A 23,721-nucleotide genomic window follows, 5' to 3' on the forward strand; every position below is an offset into this window, starting at 1 on the left:
AGTGAGACTTTGCCCAACAAATAAATAATAACAACAACCAAAACAGGGAAAGTTGATCAAGACCAAATTTAGACCCCTGTCCCTTCCGGACCTTTAAAATTATAGCATATTTTTCAGACTGAAATTGGCCACACAAAATAAGGGCTGGTTTTATATGTACGTGTAAAGCTGGGTGGTTTCATGTGTATGATCTTCCCTTGTTTGGGTCTTCAGGAACCATGGCAAGTTTTGCAAGGACCCTAAGTTCAGTGGGGCTGGCTCAGTAGTAATATTGAGGGACATCACGGTGCATCTGAGCATCCCTCCTCCAGGCTTCAGAACCTGATCATTAGCCTCCATGAGCTAGCACGTCTGTCACGGAGTTGAGAGATTTGCAAAGAATTGCTGTCAGAATTATTCAGAGCTTGAGGTGTGTATCTAAAGCTGACGGATTAAGGTGACCAGCTCACCCGCTTCTGGAATTCTTGTGTGTGGTACTGGGGTGTAGCCTTCACATACAAATATCTACAGCCAGGGTATTTAGTGCATACCCATATCTTAAGTGCTGCTATCTTTGCTGTACTCAATTGACAGCAATAGAGAAATTATTTCTTTTGTGCTGACATTTGAAATCTTGTGGACTTTTTTTTTTTGGAGACAAGATCTCTCTGTGCCCTAGCTGGCCTGGAACTATGTAGACTGGGCTGGCCTCAACTCAGATGGGATAAAGGTATGTGCTGCCACACCCAGCCTATTTTGGGAATTTTCATTCACCTAAAGCTTTTCTTATTTTTCATACATGATCTGACTGAACTCACAATGGTGTGGAGATGACCTTGAGCCTCTGATTCTCCTGCCTTCTCTTTACAGGTGCTGGGATTATAAATGTGCACCACCATGCCAGAGTTCCTTCATGCTGGGGATTGAACCCAGCACTCGGGAGGCAGAGACAGGCGTATCTCTGTGAGGTTGAGGCCAGCCTGGGCTACCAAGTGAGTTCCAGGAAAGGTGCAAAGCTACACAGAGATATCCTGTCTCAAAACCAAAAAAAGAGTTGCCTTTTCTGTTACCTGCACTGAAAATTTACAGCCTGCTACATAGTTGGGTGCTGTTACCTGCTTGGAACTCCAGTTTCCCCATTTTCAAGAAGATTATGTTTTTGTATATTCAGTGCATCTGGGCTGTGAGCTATCCCAGCCTCAGGCAGTATGATGGGTGGCTTGGGATATAGTAGATGTAGGTACAAAGGAACAAAGGGACATTATTAAACTTGACTGCACAGAGTTGCCTTCAACAGCAGCTACAGAAAGGTCTTCTTTAAAGAGTTTATTTACTTACTATGAGGAAGAGGGTGACGCATGCCATGAAGAGTATGTGGAGGTGAGAGGACAGCTCTGTGGACGTGGTTCTTTTATCCTAAGTGGGTTCTAGAGATTGAATTTAAGTCCTCAGGCTTGAGAGGCAAGCGCCTTTACCCACAAAGCCATCTTGCCCGTCCTCAATGTTTTATTTTTCCTAAATACAGGGGAGTAAGATACCAATTTATCTTTGATTAAGATTTGACTACAGCCGGGCGGTGGTGGCGCACGCCTTTAATCCCAGCACTAGGGAGGCAGAGCCAGGCGGATCTCTGTGAGTTCGAGGCCAGCCTGGACTACCAAGTGAGTTCCAGGAAAAGGCGCAAAGCTACACAGAGAAACCCTGTCTCGGGAAAAAAAAAAAAAAAAAAAAAAAAAAAAATTGACTATGTGTGAAGGAAGGTGGGTATGATACTCAAAATTTTATGGAATTCTATCTTGTTGGTGCCAGCCAGGCATATTTATAGCAGTCATTTCAGGTGAGTTATGTGGCAGCTCATTGTCACAATCAGCTTCTGAAGCATCCCACTATTGTATAGAAAAGGAAATGAAGACACCAAGAGATGAATGTGTCTAAGGTCCAAGGTGGTGATGAGGCTTGGCTTTTAACTCAGTGTACTGGACTTTGGGCGCTGCATGCTATATTATATTGTATTATCTCCCAAAGTTATCACTGAGTCACTAAGATACCCCATTGCAGTGTGTGGCAAAGATATGGGGTTGTGAATTCAAGGCCATTCATTGGGCATCAGATTATTTAGATATTAGGAGACAAGGGTTCCATGGTAAGCATGTACACTGTAACCATGAAGGAGAGCTGTTTGTTTGTGGGTTTTTTTTTGTTTTTTTTTGAGACAGGGTTTCTCTGTGTAGTTTTGGTGCCTGTCCTGGATCTCACTCTGTAGACCAGGCTAGCCTTGAACTTACAGAGATCCGCCTGGCTCTGCCTCCCGAGTGCTGGGATTAAAGGTGTGCGCCACCACTGCCCAGCAGGAGGTATTCCAGCTCGTCCCTTGCGGGTGGGAGAGCCAGGAAAGAGATACCATGATAAATGAAGACATCATGGGAATAGGGAGAAGCAGAGTGTTAGGGAGGTCCCCAGGAATCCACAAGGATGAATCCACCATAGACTATTGGCAATAGTTGAGAGGGTGCCTGAGCTGGCCTACTCTGGTGATCAGATGGCTGAATACCCTAACTGTCATCATAGAACCCTCTTCCAGTGACTGAAGGAAGTAGATGCAGAAATCCACGGCCGGGTCCCAGGCAGAGCTCCAGGAGTCCAGTCAATGGCAGAGAGGAGGGATTCTATGAGCAAGAGATATCGAGACTATGATTGGAAAAAGTACAGAGACAACTAGCCAAACTAGTGGACCAATAGCTGAGGAGCCCCCATGGTACTGGACTAGACCCTCTGGATAAGTGAGACAGTTGTTTAGCTTGAACTGTTTAGGGGGCGCCCAGGCAGTGGGATCGGGACCTGTTCCTAGTGCATGAGCTGGCTTTTTGGAGCCTAGTGCCTATGATGAGACACTTTGTGCAGCCTTGGTGCAGGGAGGAGGGGCTTGGACCTGCCTCAGCTGAATGTACCAGGCTCTGCTGACTCCCCATGGGAGACCTTGCCTTGGAGGAGGTGGGGATGGGGGTGATGGGTTGGTGGGGGAAGGCTAGGGGCAGGAGGAGGGAGGACAGGGGAATCTGTGGTTGGTATGTAAAATGAATAGAAAATATCTTAATAAAAAAATCAATTTATTTCCATGTAGCACAGCTTAAAAAAAGAGAGAGAGAGACATCTATTAACTGTATTTTCCTTGCTCCCACATTGCCAAGTACGCTCTGCTGAGGCACGCTCTCTTCATATTACCCCATCAGACTTGGAGGGTGCTACAGGCCGATCTGATGATGCCAGGAGAGATGCTTTCGTCTAGTGAACAACCATGTGGCGTGCATTGCCTCCTGTTGCTGGTATTTATTATGTTCCAAGGGCCAGGCAGGTTAAGCCCATTTTCCGAGAGATCTTAGTGTGGTAGTATACCTATACAAGTCTTCTGTACAGCTCCATTTTCCCTCGCTTGATAGAAGTAGACCGAGGTGGTTCCTGTGGAAAGACCTCACTTCTCTTAGGCAGCTGGGGAGATGGTCCCTTCGGGGTTCACAGCTGTCTGTCTGTCTGTCCTAAACAGATCCTTCTGTGTTTTTCCTTTGAGCTTGTAGGGAAACATAATGCACATGCTTACACAAAAGGATAGAGAGGATGTATCATCCTTTTCTTTTTTTTGGTTTTTCGAGACAGGGTTTCTCTGTGTAGCTTTGCGCCTTTCCTGGAATTCACTTGGTAGCCCAGGCCGGCCTCGAACTCACAGAGATCCGCCTGGCTCTGCCTCCCGAGTGCTGGGATTAAAGGCGTGTGCCACCACCGCCCAGGTATCATCCTTTTCTAGTGATAACATTTTGCAAACTGTCTGGGTAGAACCAAGTATGGATGAGGTATGGGGGCCACAGCTAAGGTTCTTCCCAAGTATATATTTGGAAAATAAGTTGTGGGCGTCAGATGGTGGGATGGTTGAAGTCGGCTGTCTCAATGATCTACTTGGTCACATGCTATCGAAGATATTAATCACTTAGGAAGAAGTGTTGAGGTTAGGACTCAGGTGTGCATCTGCCTCTCAATTGAGCTAGACAAGCACTGTTCAAGTTGGGGGTTTAACTACCTGTCAGGTTTTTTCTTCCCATTATTTATCCCTCTGCCACCCTATCCTGTAGCTCCCCAGCTGGTCTTCTGGTTTTCCTTTGTGTGCATTTACCTGCAGGAAGCTGGCATAAGTCGCGAGGCTGTGTTAAGAACTAACAATGGTGGACCTAGTCTGTGGATAGGCAGGTCTGAGCTCAAAGGGACTCCTCAGGAATGCTGGCCTCGGTTTGTCCACATGTCATCATCCCCCCAAGCATCCAGATCACTGGTCTCATGAGTATGTAAGCAAACAAGCCTAATGACATTGTAAAGTGCTGGCTGAGCTCTTGGGATGTGGTGGCTTTCTGTGAATCTTACTTAAAGAACCATGGCCTTAACTATGGGCAATACTTTTAGTATGAATCTTCCCAGACTGCCACCAGGGCCTAGCTCTCTTTAGACAATGGCTTCTCTCCCCACATACTGGTTATTTTTCTAATTGCCGTGACAAAAGCAACTTCTGGAAGGAAGTGTTTATTTTGACTAGTTTGAGGGTCCAGTCCACTGTGGCTGGAAGGTTGTGGTAACTGGACCGTGAGGCAGTCAAGTCTCTGCATCTCTGCCCAGAAGCAGGGATTTGAATGTTGGTGTTCAGCCTTCTTCCTCTTTCTTCAGGCCTACCCACACTCATGGAATGGTACCACCCACAGTTAGAGTGGGTCTTCCCACCTCAGGTAACCCAGTGGGAGACATTCTCATAGATAGCCCAGGGGTGTGTTTCCATGGTGATTCTAAATCTAGTCAAGTTGACAAATGGAGACCAGCCATCACACTTTAACGGAACATCTGTGTATTCTTTATCCTTATTTAAGTTAATACCGAGATTTATTGCTAAAAACCCTGGTACAAAACATTGAACATTTAGATAAAAGGAAAGGAGGCATTATGTTTGTCTTAGGAAATCCTATGTTGAAGTCAATATATTGAGTTGATTGGGGGAAGAAACATCCAAGTGAAGGATTGGATCCAGGGGATGTTGTGAGATGGAGGGTGAGGAGTCATGATTGGTGTCTCTTCTTCAATGGTAGAAATGTCTATGAAGAAAAGAACCTGGGGCCAAGGGCAGGACATTATTTGTTCAGTGAGACCCTTGAGCTGGGTTATGAGCTAAAAAGAGGCTGTGAGGGGGATACTAGATTCATCTGAAAGGATTTGTGCATCTTCCCATGCTCAGATGTCTGGGTGACGAAGCTACACTTGCTTTGGCAGTTCTTTTGAGCTCCTCAGCTTTGAGCAGATGGGAAGAGTGGCTTTTGCTTTGTCAGCTAAGAGAGTGATCTAGGTTTATTTGCACTTGAAATCCAGCAGCACTCTCCTGAGTCTACAGTATGTTTTTTTCCCTTCCAAAGTGTCTACTACCAGAGGAGAATTGTTCCTGTGATTAGTAGATAGACTTAATCCCTGATCTGATAACTCAGCCGGCTTCTGCCTCTGCTTCCCTGACACAGTTCCAACAGACATTGCCCATGGACACATGCATGTATGGGTACCTGTCTCCAGGCATCTCTGGATGCTTTCAGTAGCAATGGCTCAGTGGAGTCATAAGGGCAGGAGAAGCCACCATTAATTAGCTGGAAAGAAAGAACTTCTGTCTTCTAGGTATCTGTTCTTTCCAGGGCCTCTGGAATGTATTCCTGGGGAATGTTCCTAAGGGCTGTCTTTGGCTTCTGAATTCTCTTGTCTAGATAGCCTCACACCCCTCACCCAGGTCCCCGTTATCAAAGAGATCACTCACCCCTTACCATGCTTTCTTCTAATCAGACCTTAGTCTGCAGCAAAAGATCCACATTGGTGTCCCACTGAATGCTGAGACTTCTCATGAGCCTCTATCTAGATCTGACATCTGTCTAGGGTGGTGGCATGACTCTCATCTCTTCCTGCAGGCTGTGCAGCCTGTGTCTGGGATGGGAGAAGGCCAGGTGGGCTAGAGTTGGCAGGCAGCCTCTTTGGCTTGTAAGCTCGCTTGTCGCCAGGATGCAGGAGTCGCCCAAGAGACTCAGTGGCAAAGAGACAGACAGCCAAGGAAATACTGGAACTTTAGTTTGTCTAGCAGGATTCTTTTGGCTCCTTTCTGGAAACCTCTGTCCCTGGTGTTCCATCTTATTGAGATTCTAAAGACAAACGGGGCACTCATTCATCACAAGCAAGAGTGTCTCTGGGGAGCCTGCCCAGGACTTAGTGACCAGCTTACTTAGGACCCTCTGACTGGCCATTACCTTGGCAGACTCAGGCGTTCCTCTGAACCTGGCATCCATCAGATCTTGGCAGCAGAATGGAGGGATGGAGGAGGGTGGTCAGGGAGGATGTGAGAGGCACAGGCATGGTGCCCAGCCAGGGGGCCCAGCATTCTGGGTCTCTGACCTACTTTTACTTGATAAACTCTTACCGTTTAATTTTTTTTTTTTTTTTTCAAGAAAGTCTTTGGAGTTTAGCAAATGGGTTGTCTTCTCTCGGTTTCTGGGGCTCACTTCTGTCTGCTTCCCACCTGTTTGCTCAATTTACATACTGATTTAGGAAATCATCTCTCCCTGCTGCTAATTTTACTCTCCCTGGCCAATGTAATGGCATACACCTTTAATCCCAGCACTCGGAGGCAGAGGCAGGTGGATCTCTGTGAATTCCAGGCCAGCCTGGTCTACAAAATCGGTTCCAGGACAGCCAAGGCTGTTACACAGAGAAACCCTGTCTTGAAAAACAAACAAAACAAAACAAAACAAATTTTACCCTCCCTGGCATTAGGGTTCCATCCTTGTACCCCCAAGAAATGTTCTTACATTATTTTGCTAGGAACTGGAATCACCGTCTGGGGCTCAGTTCCTCCATGTCTGATTGTACATTTGTGTTTGGAACTGCCATTGCCAAATATTGCCTGAAAAGTGAGACTGAACTATAAGGTCAAGGGGTGTGGTCCCTAGGTGGGGATGGGGTGAAGTGTGTAGTCCCATAGGTCATCAGATGGCAGGGGCTTTGGGATGTGGAATGACATCATAACTTTAGTGCTATTCTTTTTTGTTGCTTTGAGATAGTTCACATTTTTGCCCAGGCTGGCCTGGAACTAACTCTTTGTGTAACCCAAGCTGGCTTGGAATTCAACTATGTTTGGGATCACCTAGAACACTCAATTCTTCCTGCCTCTGTCTCCCAAGGACTGGGACTACCATACCCAACTTTGGTCCCATTCTTCACAGTCTGTCTTTGGGTATGGGACTCTGGCCATTAACTTTTGCTCTTTGACTGATGACTTCTGGCTTGGTCTTTGCAGCCTGTGGACCGAAGCTGACCAACTCCCCAACGGTGATTGTAATGGTGGGCCTCCCGGCCCGGGGTAAGACTTACATCTCCAAGAAACTGACTCGCTACCTCAACTGGATAGGCGTTCCAACGAAAGGTAAGCCAGGACTCAAGGCTAACGGCTGGTATCCTCACGGTGGCGGCTCACAGGCACAACTGTCCAGAGTCACAGAGTCTGATCCTGTTTCCCAGTCGGGTTATCTCAACTTACCTTCACCTTCATCAAGCTCCCTGTGGTGACCTTGTTCTCTGCGGGTCTTTTTTCTTTTAAAGTCCCATCACGTGTAGCTGTAGACTTCCTTCGGTGACAGTCCTCAGCAGCTTCATGCTGCATACTATTGGTGACATTTTAATACACCTCTGCCCTGTCTTCCCGACTAAATGGGAAGTATCTTGAGGATAAAGATTAGCATCCCTCACTGTGCTGAGAATTTTTTTTTTTTTTTTTTTATAATACTAGTGTTTGCCTCTAGGTCTGCATGTGCTAAGCAGTAACTATTAAATGTGATCTCATCACCGTAGGTGTGCCAACAGGAATGTGGCTAATTTAGACATGGCAGGGGTAATTTAGAATTAATAGCTCAACAAGTAGGCTAGGCTGGCTGGCCAGTGAGACCGACTTATGTTGGGATACCATAGGTAAAAATATTTATTTTAATATTTATTTATTTCATTTTTTTTGTTTTTGTTTTTGTTTTTTCGAGACAGGGTTTCTCTGTGTAGCTTTGCGCCTTTCCTGGATCTCACTCTGTAGACCAGGCTGGCCTCAAACTCACAAAGATCCACCTGCCTCTGCCTCCCGGATGCTGGGATTAAAGGTGTGCGCCATATTTTATATGTATGGGTGTTTTGCCTGCATATGTGTATGTGTACTATAGGTATGCCTCATGCTCCAGACAGCCAGAAGAGGGAGTCAGATCCCTTGGGATTTGAGTTAAAGATGGCTGTGAACCTCCATGTGGGTGCTGGGAATTGAACCCTGGTTCTTTGTAAGAGCAGCATGTGCTCTTAACTGCTGAGCTAACTCACCAGCCTGTCTTGTCTTTATCTGTCTGTCTGTCTATCTATCTATGATTTTGAGACAGTGTTTCATAGTTCAGTGGTCTCCAATACAGCTACTGAGCTTCTTATCCCCCCTGTCTCTGTGCTGGGATTACAGGCATGTACCATCATGCCCAATGTTTTTGGTTGATGCTGGGATCCAGCCCAGAGTTTCCTCTATGCTAGACAGGCACTCTAACAACCGAGTTACATCCTTACTCCTACAGTTGAACTTCTTTTTCCTGGATTTTGGCTGTTCTCAGAGTCTGTTTCTGGTTAGTCACACTGGGAGGCTGGGATTGGAATCTGGTCCCTAGGAGACAACTTCAGGTACAGCAAGAGTGATGGGTGCTGTCCTTTGGTCTGGACCCTGTTTCCCGGACTGTTACCTGGGAATGACAAGCGGGAAGTCCACACTGTTTGCATATGAGATTCCTTATTCAGATAGGGATTGGTGGGCTTTCTCTTTGGTTCCTCATGACTCATCTAGGACTGTCCTTGTCTTTCCTGTCTAGTGTTCAATGTGGGAGAGTATCGACGTGAAGCTGTGAAGCAGTACAGCTCTTACAACTTCTTCCGCCCTGACAATGAGGAAGCCATGAGAGTCCGAAAGTAAGCCTGAGCTGCCGTGTGTTTCCTGTGTGTGTCTGTGAGAGTGTTTGTGTGTGTGTGTGTGTGTGTGTGTGTGTGTGTGTGTGTGTGTGTCTGTACATTGTTTGGAGGCCTGAGGAGGACTTTGCATGTTCCTTGGATATTGTCTACTTTACAATAAAATGTGTATATACATATAGGTGAGTGTGAACTGGGTATGTGTCCATGTGTGTGGAAGCCTGAGGACATCAGCTATATTCCTGTATTGCTTCTCTATCTTTTGAGACAGGGTCTCTTTACAAAATTATTTTTATGTGTATGGGCTTTTGCCTGCGTGTATGTTAGTGCCTGGTGCCTGGGGAGGACAGAAGAGGGCATTGGATCCCCTGGTACTGGAGTTAGGGGAGGTTCTGGTCTTCCAGGTGGATGCTGGGAATCAGACCTGGGTCCTGGAAGAGCAACACATGCTCTTAACTGCTCAGTCATCCCTCCAGCCCTTAGACAGGGTCTGCTGATGAATCCGGAGCTAGCTTGGCTGGCCAGTGAGCTCTGCCTGTCTCTCCATCCCCAGTGCTAGGGTTACAGAAAGTGGCACCGTGCCTGGCATTTAGGTGAGTGCTGGAGATGCAAACTCAAGCCCTCATGCATGTGTACAGGCTGGCAGTGCCTTAGCAACACTGAACCAGTTCTGAGGCCTCTTTTTAGAGGTAGGGTCTGTCACTGTAGAGCTTAACAAGATTGGCTGGCTGCCAGTGAACCCCAGGGTTCTCCACCTCCCTGGCCCTGGGATTACAAGTGCACACCACCAAATCCAGCAGCTGCTGTTTCTTTTTTCTCCTCCTCCTCTTCTTCTTCCTCTTCCTTCAGTGTCGGTTCTGAGAATCCAACTCAGGTCGTTGTGCTCACAAGGCCAGCTCTTTACTATGAGCTAAGCTCTCTGCCCACCCTGGGCTTCCTTTGTTTTGAAGCCAGGTTCTATAAGAGGAAGAAAAGGTCAGTCTGCACGCTGGTTCTTTGTTGATGGCCATCAGACCTAGCTAGTAGTAGGACAACTCTCTTGGCCTCTCTGTGACTGGCTGCTTTGATCTGCTCCCAGAAGTATGAACTGAGCCACCCTGAGACAGTTCAGCAGCAGCCACATGCCAGGAGTGAATAAAGTCCCTTTCATTGGAAACCATCAGTTTCCATTTGCAAAAGAGTTCTTAAGCTACAGGTGACGGGTGGTGCTTTTCAGTTCCGCATGGTGCTGGAATCAGCTGGGCGTGGGAAGAAATCCCAATCACTGATGCCAGGCACAGCCCCAGGCATGCCCAGTGAGGCTCTCTGTGTGCTCTGGCATCCTTTTTTATTTTATTAGTACTGTTTTGTTTTAAGTTAGGGTCTTGTTATATAACCCTGGCTGGCTTGGCACTAACTTATATAGCTCAGATTGGCCTTACACTCAAATCTGTCTTCCTGCCTTAGCCTCCGGAGGACAGCTGTTAGATGAGTATGTGCCACCCCGTCTGCTCAGCACTGGTTTTTATTTTTATTTTTAAGTTTTGAGATAGGGTCTTAGGTAGCTGAGGCTGGTCTCAAGCTCTCTAAGTCGCTGAAGTTGAACCTCTGATCCTCTGGCTTCCACTCTCCAGTATGAAAATTACAGACTGTGCCACCAAACCTGGTTTTAGACAGTGCCGAGGATTGAACCCATGGCTTCGTGCATGTTAGGCAAGCACTCTGTCAAGTGAGCTATATCCCTTGCCCTTGGAACCCGTTCTTAAAACACTCCCCAGGTTTAGTTTTTAAGCTGAGCATGGTGCACAGTTTCTCTAATCCCAGCATTCAGGAGGTTAAGGCAGGAAGACTGCAAGTTCTAGGCCAGCCTAAGCTACAGAGTAGGTTCAAAGCCAGACTAAATAACTTAGTGAGACCCTGTCTCAAACTAAAATGAAAAAAGGTCTGGAGCTGTTGTCTTGTCATAGAACACTTGCTTAGCATGTTCAAGGCTTCGAGTTCAGTTCAGCAGTGCCACAAAAGAAAGACAAAGAACAAAAGATTAAAAAATTAAAAAAGAGCCGGGCGGTGGTGGCACACGCCTTTAATCCCAGCACTCGGGAGGCAGAGCCAGGTGGATCTCTGTGAGTTCGAGGCCAGCCTGGGCTACCAAGTGAGTTCCAGGAAAGGCACAAAGCTACACAGAGAAACCCTGTCTCAAAAAAACCAAAAAAAAAATAAAAATAATAAAAAAATAATAAAAAAAGAAGGCCATGCATGGTAACTGGTGCCTGCAATCTCCACATTGGAGAGGCTAAGGTGAGAGGATTCCTGGGAGTTTAAGGCCAGCTTGGGCCTACAGAGTTGAATGCCAGCCTGGGCAGCATAGCTAGACCCTGTCTGAAAAACAAAACAAAACAATCTACAGAACCAAATACAAATGTTTCTCAGGGACATTGATCCCATCGTGTTGCCGGGCATGATGGCTTCCTCCCTCAGCTGTGTAGAGGTGGGTGTCTGTGCTCGTCTGCAGGTCGGAGGCCTCTGGCCCTAAAGAGACCTGGATACCCTGAGCAGCTTGGGACTAGAGCTCCAGTGTGTGTCACGAGGGATGTGGCCGCTTGGCTGGGCCTGCTCTGACCCGTACTTTTCCTCCTGTGCGTTTGCAGACAGTGTGCCTTAGCTGCCCTGAGAGACGTCAAGAGTTACCTGACAAAGGAAGGGGGACAGATTGCAGTAAGTCTTGGGGAGCAGTGTGGAGAGCCCCTGTAGAGTGAGAACAGGGACAAATGCCTCTGAGGGTGGAGGGAACAAGGGCCCAGAGCAGCTCATGGCTCAGGAGCGTATCCTGGGATGGATGTTGGCACAGAGCTCTGCCACTCACCTGTGTAGTGGGCATCTGGGCACCACCTCTACTGCGTTGCTGCCAGTCACAGCAACCAGGCGTCATTCTTTGGCCCCTCATTGTATGTTACTGCTTGCTAGGTCCCTGGGTCCACCCCCACCCCCCACCCCCACCCCTGCTTCCCTGCTGTGCCAGAGAGAGCTGTGGACCGAGGATGAGGAGGGAGTCTGGGAGCACTGTGGAGAGGTTAGGGGACAGGACACAACTCTGTCTGGAAGAAGGAATTTGGGGCTTATTTCTGGAGACAGCAGATTGAATCCCTTGTGGTTTGGGTAAGCATCCTTACCAGTTTTTCTGAGCCGCTGCCTTCTTCTCTATCAGGTTTTTGACGCCACCAACACTACTAGAGAGAGGAGACACATGATCCTTCATTTTGCCAAAGAAAATGACTTCAAGGTGAGCCAAACCCACCGCCTCTATCTAGCAAGTTCAGAGTGGAAAACACCTTGGGAGCAGCTGATTGCCTGACTCTGGCTTCAGCCTCTCTCTCTCTCTCTCTCTCTCTCTCTCTCTCTCTCTCTCTCTCTCTCTCTCTCTCTCTCTCTCCAGTTGTTGAGGCAGGTCTCACTCTGTAGCCCAGGTTCATTGGAACACACTCTGTTGCCTAGGCTGCCTTCAAACTTGCAGCAATCCCTCTGCCTCTGTCTGCTAAGCGTTAGCATTGCAGGTGTGAGCCCCACCCACCCCACCCACCCCCATGGCTAGTTGTCCACGTTTTGGTGTTTTGAAACAAGGTCTTCCTTGTGGCAAGGTGCCTGGGGACAGTGGAGCCCTCCCTCCCTGGCACAAGGTGAAGGCCATGGCCATGCAAAGTGGATGTTTTATGGAGTAATACTTTCCCAGTTCTGGTCCTCCCCCTTATTAATATTTTGGTTAACAAACCAAGGCAAGTGCTTCTGGTGCTAAAGCACAAAAAACGGGTTTGACCGAGACATTTTCATACATGGGCATCATTACACTTTGTTCCTGTTTGCTCTCCCGTCTTCTCTTGGCCCCTCCTTTCTCTGACGTACTGGCCCTCGTCCGCTCCCCAAATAGTCCCTTGGATTCTGCTTTCATGGTACATGTATTCCATTCATCTGCCGTTCCCCACCCCTCCCTTTAGTCTTCCTCCTCTGTCATGATACCCACCCCAGCACGCATGAGCACGCGCGCGCGCACACACACACACACACACACATTTAAATCTAGATTTTGCATGTAAGAGGAAGCATGCAGTGTCTGAGTCTGGCTTACTTTGCATCTCCCCAGCCCCATCCTTTTCCTGCTGGTTTCCTTTCTTGTATCACAGCGACATCAAAGTTGGCCTCTTGTGGGTTGTTTTCACATTTCTGTCTTGCTTCCTTCCTCCAGGCATTTTTCATTGAGTCCATATGTGATGACCCTACTGTTGTGGCCTCCAACATCATGGTAAGACAAGTAGGAAGCCCTGTTTGTCTATGGCTGCTTAATACTGTGAGGTTATTTGCAGTCCTGGTGGGAACCCAGGTCAGGGACTGGATAGTAACTACACCCTGAGAAGCAAACACCCTGCTCCATGTGTGGTTGAGTGTCTTTAGGTGGATACTGGGATGGTAGAAGTACATAGGCATATTAACTTAGCATAGGCTGTGACCTGGACGTGCTCTTAAGTGACATCCAGGCCATTTCCAAGGACTTTGAGGACAAGCAGCTGGTATACAATCTTGGTTGGGATATGGTAGATAAAGGGGACAGACAGGGAGTAGTCTCACCTGTCAGAAGGTGATGATGGAGTAGCCAGGGATGAAGGGCAGCTCATCCCATCATACAGGGAAGGCCATCCAGATGTTCACTTTTGCTTCCCAGTCCCTAGTAGGGAATAATGCTTTTATGTTAACCAAGGCCTCCAAGGCTCACTATGCCAAAGATCTCACTGTGTAACCCAGGCTGGCCTTGAACTCAAGACACCCTGCACCCTATTCCCTGAGTGCTGGAATTACAAGTGTGTACCACTACACCTTGCCCAATATACACCTTACTTTTAAAGGGATACTAAACATTTTTGCTTTCGTTCATTGGTCTTTTTCTTCAAGACAGTAGGAGTATCTGCAAACATTTCTAAGAAACAAGCTCACACTTCAGGAAGAGTCTCAAAGTTTGAGAAATAGGAGTGCTGTGCTCACAGAGGACTTTGCTGTTTTTCTTTGGGTTTATTTCCCCTGATCCACTTGATAGTGAAGCATGGTGTAGCTGTGAAATCCTTTCCCCACTGTGTGGTCACTCCTGAGCTTAGGTAGGAGTCATCTTCGTAGTAGCTTTCTAGTCATTCACATAGTTAGCTATTGGCCTTGATCCTCTGTGTTCAGAAATCTTTCTCTGATTAAACCTAAAAGCAGTTTTGCAGATTAGGTCCAGGGATTTGTGGCCTATATTTATGTTTTTATTGTACAAGTCACATAATATGCAACTGACCTTTATAGCTATTTTTAGTGTGCAGTTCAGCAGCATTAAGTACATTCAGATTCTTGGGCAACTGTGTATGTGATGTGGCTCTATTGGTGTAGAGTGCTTGTCTGCCATCTACAAAGCTGTGGGTTCAGTTCCCTGCACTGCATAAATTGGGTGTGGTAGTGAATACTTGGTATCTCAGCATTTGGGAGGGAGAAGTAGGAGGATCAGAAGTTCAAGGTCATCCTTGGCTGTGTAGTGGGTTTAAGGGAAACCTGGGGTACATGGGAGCTTGTCTCAAAGCAAGCAAACAAAAGAAAGCCAAAAGCAAAAAAGTTGGGAACCCCCTAATGTCCTTCTCCAGGCCTGTCCATCTTCTTGTCTGCCTTATAGTTGTGGAAGCATAAGATTAAAACAGTTCTGAGGGCAGGCATGATGGTGCCTGCGTAATCATTTCAGCACATACTGGGCAGAGAGAGGTAGGAGGTTTTAGGAAGGTTTAAGGTCATCCTGCTTTACATAGCAAGTTCTAGCCCAGTCACAGCTAGACAGTAAGACAGTGCCTCAAAAGACCAAAATCAATCTGAGTTTCCCTAACATCCACCTGGGTTTCTCGGCATAATTGTCCAATTATAGGAGACTCTTTGTCCAAGAGGGGCACCTCTGAAAGGTCTAGGCACCAGGTCTACTTAGATGGCATCACACCGACCAGCACAGGTGGCTACTGCTTCTGTTGGAACAGGTGGAGAGACTCTGCCCAAGAGCAGCACTTAATGTGCCTTTTGTGACCAAAGGCCTGCTCTTGGTGTGCTTTTGTGGGGTTCTGCTGAATTGAGGGCCAGGCTGACTCAGTTATTGGACTCTCCTGCCTCTGCCTCCATGTATGGTCCAGATGTGTTCCTTATGGGATCTCTGTGGGTTTCCTGTGTCTGTCCTTCCTGGGCATCCTCCCTGTGTAACCATAAAGCCATCAGTCAAACCTCCTGACCCTTCCCCACCGCCCCGTTCTTTTTCTTCCTCTTAGATGCTGGGTAGGATAGTCTTTATTCTGAGAATTTCTGGGCTTTCCCCATTTGAAAGCCCAAATCCTGCTTAATCTCAGCAGAAAGCCTTCCAGTGTGATTCATCAGCTGCTCTTTGTGATGTTACAGGAAGTTAAAATCTCCAGCCCGGATTACAAAGACTGCAACTCGGCAGAAGCCATGGACGACTTCATGAAGAGAATCAGTTGCTATGAAGCCAGCTACCAGCCTCTTGACCCTGATAAATGTGACAGGTGCTTCCCAGAGCTCACCCCCTCAGTTATCCACACGAGGGCTTGAAATGTCGTCTTGATGGTCCCATAAGCAGCTCCCAAATATGTCTGCGAACTCTAGAAATGGCTTTGGGAGGGTCCCCGAGGCCCTGTCCTTTGACGGAGGAGCTATTGGCAGTTGTTGGTGGCTGAGGGAGGGAGGGTCCCTCTCCTTCGAGATCATGACCGCTGCTAGGCTGCCCATGCCTCAGTGGGTGGCCTCACCTCTATGTGTAAAGGGCTGCACTACAAACACACGAGATGGGGACATTTAGAGGAAGGCAGTCGTGAATGGGGAGGTTCAAAATGAGGGAGAGCTCAGCAGTTAAGAGCACATACTGCTTTTCCGCATGACAGGAGTTCGGTTCCCAGCAGCCACATCAGGCAACTCACTACCAATTGTAATTCCAGCTGCAGGGGAATCAGATGCCTCTGGCCTCCACAAGTTCCTGCACTTATGTGCACAGACCCACACAGATGCATGCATATATACATATACATATACATACATATATGTTAAATTAAAAATAATAAAAGAGAAGTCTTTAAAACCTATAAATATATAGGCCAGGTTGTGGTGGCACACATCTTTCATCCCAGCACTTGAGAGGCAGAGAGGCAGGTGAATCTCTGTGAGTTCGAGGCCAGCCTGGTCTACAGAGTGAGTTCCAGGATAGCCAAGGCTACACAGGAAACCCTGTCTGTTCAACCCACCCATCCTCAAAAAGTATGAATGTGTGAAAATGTTTTCTTCAACTACTCTCTGCCTTGAAAAGATACTTACTAGGTTTTTGCTTGTTCATTTGTTTGTTTTGACTGGGTCTCACTCTAGCCCTGGCGGGCCTGGAACTAGTTATGTAGATTTGCAGATCTGACTGCCTCTGCTTGCCCAGTGCTGGGGTTAAAGGTGTGTGCCATCATGCCCAGCTCGGTTTGCTTTGCTTTTCCCTGGACATCTGTTCATTTATTTATTTGCTTGTGTTGGTGCTTTGTGCCTGTATGTGTGCATGCATGCATGTGCCCTGGAACACATGTGTGAAGGCCAGGGAGGCCTTTTCTCTCCTCTTGACTTGTGAGCCCAGGGGATCAAACCCAGGTCATGAGGGTTGGTGGCAAAGCAACTTCACACTGAGCCGTGTCCCTGGTCTCTCCACCTCACTTTTTAACAGTCTTCACTGAATCTGGAGCTCACTGATTTGGCTAGACTGACTGGCCAGTGAGTTCCAGGGGACAGCCTCTCTCTGCCTCCCCAGCTCTGGGATTACAGACTGTGCTGTGCCTTGCTTCTTAAGAAGGTGCATCTGCACTTGATGTACAAATTTTGTGCTTATCCATCACTGAGGGAGCCATCTCTCTAGCTCCGATACCTTGGCTTGAACAGCCTGGCTGTGGAAATTGTTGCTTTCATTTACTCTCTGACTCCAGGGAAGACTCACAACGGTCACTGTTACAGGCCCCCAGGAGCAAATATTCCTGAAGCTGGCTAGGCCTAGGGTGAGGTCTGCTGTCCTCCAGGGCTAGGGAGACCTGGATGGTGGTCCTCAATGATGTTTCTTTGCAGGGACTTGTCGTTCATCAAAGTGATTGACGTGGGCCGGAGGTTTTTGGTGAACAGAGTGCAGGACCACATCCAGAGCCGAATTGTGTACTATCTGATGAATATCCATGTGCAGCCCCGGACCATCTACCTGTGTCGGCACGGCGAGAATGAGTACAACCTGCAGGGCAAGATTGGGGGCGACTCGGGCCTGTCCAGCAGAGGCAAGAAGGTAGAGGAGAGAAAACAAATGATGGGCTAGGGACTGACTGGAGGCCGGGGGGTGGTTGGCTCCCACCATGTGGTAGAGTAGAGGGGTCCTGAGGAGGGTAGGATGCTGTGTATTTTTTTGCTGTTTTTGCTGTGCTATACTGTGGGTGTTTGCATGTGTCTATATGTGTACATGGGAGTGTGGACTAGAAACGGAAAAGTAGAGTCAGGCCTCTTGGTCTCTGATAAGGTTTGAGTGGCATTGGAAGTTTGGAATATACCATAACCTATGGAAGGAGCTGGAGTTGGGGTGACCTCTGTCTCCTCTGTTCCCTCAGTTTGCCAATGCCCTGAGCAAGTTCGTGGAGGAACAGAATCTGAAGGACCTCCGTGTGTGGACAAGCCAGCTGAAAAGCACTATCCAGACCGCGGAGGCGCTGAGGCTCCCCTATGAGCAGTGGAAAGCACTCAATGAAATCGATGCTGTGAGTCACGGGCCTGCATGGCTGTGGGGAGGCCTGGCAAGGGGGTGAAGAGTTCTCTCGAGGGGCCTCTGGAATCCTTCCTGGTGGCTTCCTGAGACCCCTTTTTATTTGAGGTGGCGCTATGGGGGAGTTCCCTGGCATGAATGTTGGTCTCCCTGACAGGGTGTGTGTGAGGAACTAACCTATGAGGAGATCAGAGACACCTACCCTGAGGAGTACGCACTGCGTGAACAGGACAAATACTACTACCGATATCCCACGGGCGAGGTGAGCAAGAGACGGTCCATTCTTTTGTCTGTTGGCTTTTCTTTATAATGGTCAGGAGCTGCCACGTGTGTTGTGTATGGAGGTGGAACGAGAACTCTTGTGTATCTGTCTAATGATGTGTGTGATGTGGGAGAGAGCAAAGAGGATGGCTGGTGATTCTCTCCAGACCAAAGCTTTTTCCTGGATTCCAGGAGACACGGTAGACAGGCTGGCTGTGCGGATGTCACGCTAGATGGCTTGTCCTGGGTCTGGGCCGATGTTGGTAGAGAGAATAGCTGAGCATGCAGCTACTCTTGAGTTGGAATGAAGTGTGCTGAGCCATGTGGTACTCTGGGAGTTCAGCCAGGTGGCTGTGTTGACACCTAGTGGGTGTCCTTCTGAGCCCTTGTCAAGTTCCCATGCCTGGTGGGCCACCATGCTGCTTTCTGGTCTCACTCTGGTCTTCACTCACCGTAACTCTGGTTAGAAGGAGAAAAAGCATGGACAGTTCAGTGTGAGGAAGACTTGGGCTGCTTTTTTATGTTGCAGCTTTGTGTTCCTTGTGTAGCTCAGAAGTGCCTTGCTTGTAGTTCCTCCCCAGTGCTAGAGTCTGATCTTTCTCCCGCGCTCAAGAGGAAGGAGTTCAGACAGACAGGACTGTAGGCTTCCCTCGTGTTTCCTAGGAGTATTTCATTAAAGGCAGAGCTGAACACTTAGGAAGGATGGATGGCTGCATGTGTGGGGGGATGGGCTGTGAGCTGGTCTACGATGAGGGTGCAAGGGATTGCAGGACTCTTCCCTGCCTACCCTCTCCTAACGTGCTATCCCACCCCTTTGTTCTCAGTCCTACCAGGACCTTGTCCAGCGCCTGGAGCCTGTGATCATGGAATTAGAGCGCCAAGAGAATGTGTTGGTCATCTGTCACCAGGCTGTCCTACGCTGCCTGCTAGCCTACTTCCTCGACAAGAGTGCAGGTATTGAGGGCAAGCCATGCCCAGGAATGGGCCCTTGGGTGCAAGTGGGAGGGGACTCATCTTTTCTTACTTTGTATCTGAATATGGATCTGCCTCACAGCCCGCTGAGGGGTCTGTACCTGCTCCCTACTGAACAGTGTGGCGCTCAGTGGGCGTCGTCATGTCATAAACCAGCCTGAGAACCCTCAAACCTCCATGTGACCAAGGGCCTTTGGGTTAGGCGTGAGGCTCTCACAATGAGCCTAGGGATGGCCCCTGAGTGTCTCCCTTTGCTTCAAGGCTCTTATTTAACTGCGATGACATATGTCTCATTTCAGAGGAGATGCCATACCTGAAGTGTCCCCTTCACACCGTCCTAAAACTGACACCTGTGGCCTATGGTGAGTAGCAGCCCCAGCTGGGCCTGAGGTCTCCTGGGGGCTATGGGGCTGCCGATGAGGATGATCTCTCTAACAGAAGCCATCTTCCCCGCCTTTCACCTTCAGGGTGCCGTGTGGAGTCCATCTACTTGAATGTGGAATCAGTGAGCACACACCGGGAGAGATCAGAGGTGAGTTAGGCTCAGGTGCATGGGACCCATGGGAAACTCTGGGTCTGATTTTCTTCTGGAGGGTTCTCACTGAGTTTCTTTGAGGCCCGCTGGCCAGCTCCCATGCTCCACACCTCTGTTCCTAGCCTGTCTTTCCTGTGACTTCATGGGTTCTGTCCTGTTCTTTCTGTTCTCTCTCTGTCTCTCTGTCTCTGTCTCTGTCTCTCTCTCTCCCTCTCCCCTGCCCCCCATTTGTACTTGACTGGGAAGAGTGAGTTAAACAGGGAGTTACTTCCTTCTCTCAAATATTACCTAGTGCAATAGCTGTTGCCACAGCAAAAGCTGTGCCTTCTCAGGTACCAGGAGCCTGGCTCAGACAGGACGAGCCAGTCAACTGCACCATCTGCATGCATCAAGTTCATAGTTAGCAAAGGTTGACAGGAAGCAGGACTAGAGGAGGGAATCCCACGGGCCGCCGAGGAATGGTCTTCGGGAGACTGAGTACCCAGCCGCTGTTACTGTATTCCATATCAGGGAGGTCTGAGATTTTTGCGGGGAGGGTGTGTGTGGTTGTGTTGGATTCCTTACTGGGCAGATGGCTTACCTGTCCAGGTCTGTGTTGTGAAAGTGGGTTTAAATTTGCTTTATGCAGGCGGTCAAAACACACCACTTTACCAGTGTAGTCAGACCTTCCTCTTACACCGAACTTGACTTTCTGTCTGTGGAGTCCGCAAAACAGGTGACTTCCCCATTCCCAAGGAGCTTGGCCGTCAGACTTTGGTAGGAAGGGTACACGGGTGCCAGCCAGTTGACTTACTGCCCAGCTTGCACTGTGGACGACACTGAAGAGGACTGCGTCCCTGGGCTGCCTCGCCCTGTGTCCTGGCCCCAGCCCTCTGAAGCGGGGCGCCTGGAAGCTGTGCTCATTTCGCTGAGTGAGGACAGCTCCAACACTGGGTTTAGACATGAGATGGGTTCCCGGGGCCTCAGAATACCTCCTCGCTGAGTGCTGGGGCTGAAGCGGCCCTGGGCTTTGAGATGCTGGGCCATGCCATGGACCCCAGAAGCCCCCTCTTCTGTCTCGTCATCCTCTACTGGAAGGTTGACGGCTCGTCCTGGCTGACAGACCGCTGTCTGTTTCCTGCACCTTTGGTCTCCCGCTCTACCTCCTAGGCTGAGGCTGGGTACTGTTTCGGGGAGCACAGTGTATTCCACGGTGCTTGTGTGTGCTATAGACCCAGAGGGAAGGGAGTAGGCCCCGACACCTTTCCCCTCCCACACCTGTGATCTCGGAGCCAACCATCTCTCCTGGGCCCTCTGTCGGTGGGGTGGCTGGGAGTAAGGATCTTTTCTCTGACCCCCTTCTCTGCTGTGGTTGTAATTATTTTTTTTCCTCCCCTGCTTTGCACATAGCGAGAAGTTCTGTGGCAGCAACAGCTCAGGGTCAAGGCCACTCACCTGGGTGTCTCTCTGGTGGTACACATACAGATCACCAGAGGACTGTGTGTGTGTGTGTGTGTGTGTGTGTGTGTGTGTGTGTGTGTGGCTTTTGTCCCTCCCTACCCACTCCTTGTAACTGTCACCTTCTCTCTTTTGTCTTTGTCCGCTTAGGATGCAAAGAAGGGACCTAACCCGCTCATGAGACGCAATAGTGTCACCCCACTAGCCAGCCCTGAGCCCACCAAAAAGCCTCGCATCAACAGCTTTGAGGAGCATGTGGCTTCCACTTCTGCTGCCCTGCCCAGCTGCCTGCCCCCGGAAGTGCCCACGCAGCTGCCCGGACAAGTCAGTGATTCTGCTTTAATTACTCCCTACAGGGAAGAGTGAACAGGGGAGAGACGATCCCCAGATCTGGGACTGTGTTTGCGTTTGCAAGTGAGGATGTGTGCCTGTGTTTGGGGTGGGCTGTGTGTGTGATGTGCAGTAGACAGTGTTTGTGGGTGTGTAGTGTGTGTACGTGCCTTGGGCAGGACATGAGGTGCCCTCTCTGAAGATCTTTCCTGGTCAATAGTGACTCTGTCTATCCTTTCTGAGGTTATGGCTCTTATTCTTCATTGAGCAGAATCAGACAGAGTAAAAGAAATTGTAAAATATTCCAGTCCTGTGCACATTTGTGAATAGCAATTCCCAGTCAGGAGTCTGTACGTACCATGGGAGTGATGTCTTCTTACCCCAGAGCTAACTACTTTGCTATCACCTCTCTGACAGGAAAAAGCTGAGATTCCTACAGAAGAGCCTATTCCTTCTCCACAACCAGCATACCTCCCCTCTTAGAAAGAGCCCAGAGCTGGAGAGGCAGCTGGATTGATACAGCTCTTTCCATGCATCTGTGGTGACCCAAGTCCAGATCTCTAGAACTCAGGCAAAAAGCTGAGAGCAGAGGGACACGCCTGTAAAATCACTGGGGAGAGGAGAGGCAGGAACAGGTGGATCCCTGGAGGCTCACAGGCCAGCTAGCCTGGCCTACATGATGAAATCCCAGGATTGCAGTAGGAGAGCTCCTTTAAACAAAAGGTGGCAGGCTGCTGAGGATTGACATCCAAGGTTGTCCTTTCACATCCCTTCATGTGATGCTTGTGTTCATCTGCATCCCTGTACGTGGATGCATATGCGCACAGTACGTGTATACATACATACACAGGACCAGGCAGCCAGTATAGCCACCTTTTCACACAGCAGCTAGATTATCAGAGTAAAAGCAAACAGAACCCAGCAAGAGTCACTATTTCACTAGCTTGAAAGATCGAAGGCTGGAAGAGTTTGTCTGTTGAGAGTTGAAATTTGTTTTCAGAACACCAGTCCTTCAAAGATAGCCAAGAGCCTTTGCAAACATGAAATAAGAGACCTTACCCTTATCCCTTGCTGACTGTCGTCTCCATGCTAGGCCAACTCTGGCTGTGTCTGCGCCTCCTGGCACTTCTGCTGACCCCTGAACTTCAGTTTAACTTCCTGAGGTCTGGAATGTGGTGTGGAGAACCATTGAGGCCTCCAAAGCTCATTTAACTTCCCCAGGCCTCAGTTTCCTAATTTGTGGAATTGGGGAGCAATATACCCTGCAAAAAAAGTGGCTCGGACAAGGTGATTTGTGCAGTACATGTAACTTGGTCTGGCACAAAGTAAGGGTTGGGTCCAGTAGGATGACAGATGGGAGCTAGGAGACCTGGCTTTGATTGTAGCTCTGCCATTAGCATGAGTGTAGATTTTTCCCCCTCTTTGGCCACAAGTTCTTGGTATATAGTTCAGGCCGTCTTTTATGAACTTATGGTCGTCCTATCTGTGCCTCCTGAATGTAGGATTTTGTTTTTTTGTGGAGGACAGGGTCTCATGATGCTTAGAGATTGGCCTCAAACTCACTACGTAGTTGAGGATGACTTCGAACTCCTGATCCTCCTCCTTCCTTCTCCCAAGTGCACTACCATGCATGTCAAGTGTAAGATTTTAATGGCCAGTCTCTTTAGCTTTGGAAATGGGCACAGGACTGGGTGTGAAGACTCCGGTAAGATGTTCCTTTAGATCTGAGAGTTTTCTATGACAGCCAAGCAGAACTGACATTGATTGCATCACCATGCCCTCTATCCTGGTGCATTGTGCGAGTCTTCTGTTGTGGAGGCCTGAGGAGATTAACCTGGGCCTGGGGCAGGGACATCCAGAGCTAACCTGATCTGGTCATGGAGGATTCTGGCAAGCGCCCAGCCTTATCTCCCCCTTCACAGATGCTTCTGAATTTATTAGGACAGCCCTTCAGGATTGCCAGATCCTCAGGAACAGATGTCTGGGATCTATTGGCCGGGTCAGACATGGGAGGTGTGTGGGGCTCATCTCACCAGCTGCCATCTGGCCTCCTGACTGATTTTTTGTTTTTTCTCTCTCTCTCCTTACCTTGTCTCCCTGCAGCCTTTGCTAGGGAAAGCCTGTCTGTAAGTATTTCCTGCTCAATAATTCTGTCACTTGCATTCACTCTTGCTTGTTGCCAGTTTGTCTCCCGCCTGCTGAAGTATTTAGGATGAGGACAGTTTGGGTAGACTCTGAGGTTGTCCATAGAAGAGAAAGAGATGGGAGGAGAGAATTCCCAAAGTTTATAGAGAAGGGGTGCAGAAAGGGAATGTGTTGTGGCCAAACTAACAATGTTCAGCCCACTCCAGTACCATCAGCCATAGGGTGCTAC

The 23,721-nt window shown here is 48.6% G+C and overlaps 1 protein-coding gene across 12 annotated transcripts in view; it reads left to right on the forward strand.

Moving 5' to 3' along the window:
* Pfkfb3 (6-phosphofructo-2-kinase/fructose-2,6-biphosphatase 3) overlaps positions 1 to 23,721 on the forward strand; it is an 86,370-nt gene that overhangs the window by 58,538 nt on the left and 4,111 nt on the right. For 2 of the 12 annotated variants that reach the window (XM_059263500.1, XM_059263502.1), the window contains exons 2-16: positions 3,168 to 3,302; positions 7,331 to 7,456; positions 8,916 to 9,012; positions 11,637 to 11,703; positions 12,194 to 12,268; positions 13,226 to 13,282; positions 15,433 to 15,557; positions 17,137 to 17,344; positions 17,661 to 17,807; positions 17,970 to 18,074; positions 18,898 to 19,027; positions 19,345 to 19,407; positions 19,513 to 19,577; positions 20,209 to 20,295; positions 21,168 to 21,341. In XM_059263500.1, coding sequence (XP_059119483.1) covers positions 3,275 to 3,302; positions 7,331 to 7,456; positions 8,916 to 9,012; positions 11,637 to 11,703; positions 12,194 to 12,268; positions 13,226 to 13,282; positions 15,433 to 15,557; positions 17,137 to 17,344; positions 17,661 to 17,807; positions 17,970 to 18,074; positions 18,898 to 19,027; positions 19,345 to 19,407; positions 19,513 to 19,577; positions 20,209 to 20,295; positions 21,168 to 21,341 — 1,554 coding nt within the window. In that variant the 5' untranslated portion in view covers positions 3,168 to 3,274. Of the gene's footprint in view, positions 1 to 849; positions 972 to 3,167; positions 3,303 to 7,330; positions 7,457 to 8,915; positions 9,013 to 11,636; positions 11,704 to 12,193; positions 12,269 to 13,225; positions 13,283 to 15,432; positions 15,558 to 17,136; positions 17,345 to 17,660; positions 17,808 to 17,969; positions 18,075 to 18,897; positions 19,028 to 19,344; positions 19,408 to 19,512; positions 19,578 to 20,208; positions 20,296 to 21,167; positions 21,342 to 23,450; positions 23,478 to 23,721 lie in introns of those variants that run through there. The other 10 variants (XM_059263493.1, XM_059263495.1, XM_059263498.1 and 7 more) reach the window with 7 other exon arrangements.

Source organism: Peromyscus eremicus, chromosome 5 (assembly GCF_949786415.1).
Source record: "Peromyscus eremicus chromosome 5, PerEre_H2_v1, whole genome shotgun sequence".
Lineage (NCBI taxonomy): Eukaryota > Metazoa > Chordata > Mammalia > Rodentia > Cricetidae > Peromyscus > Peromyscus eremicus.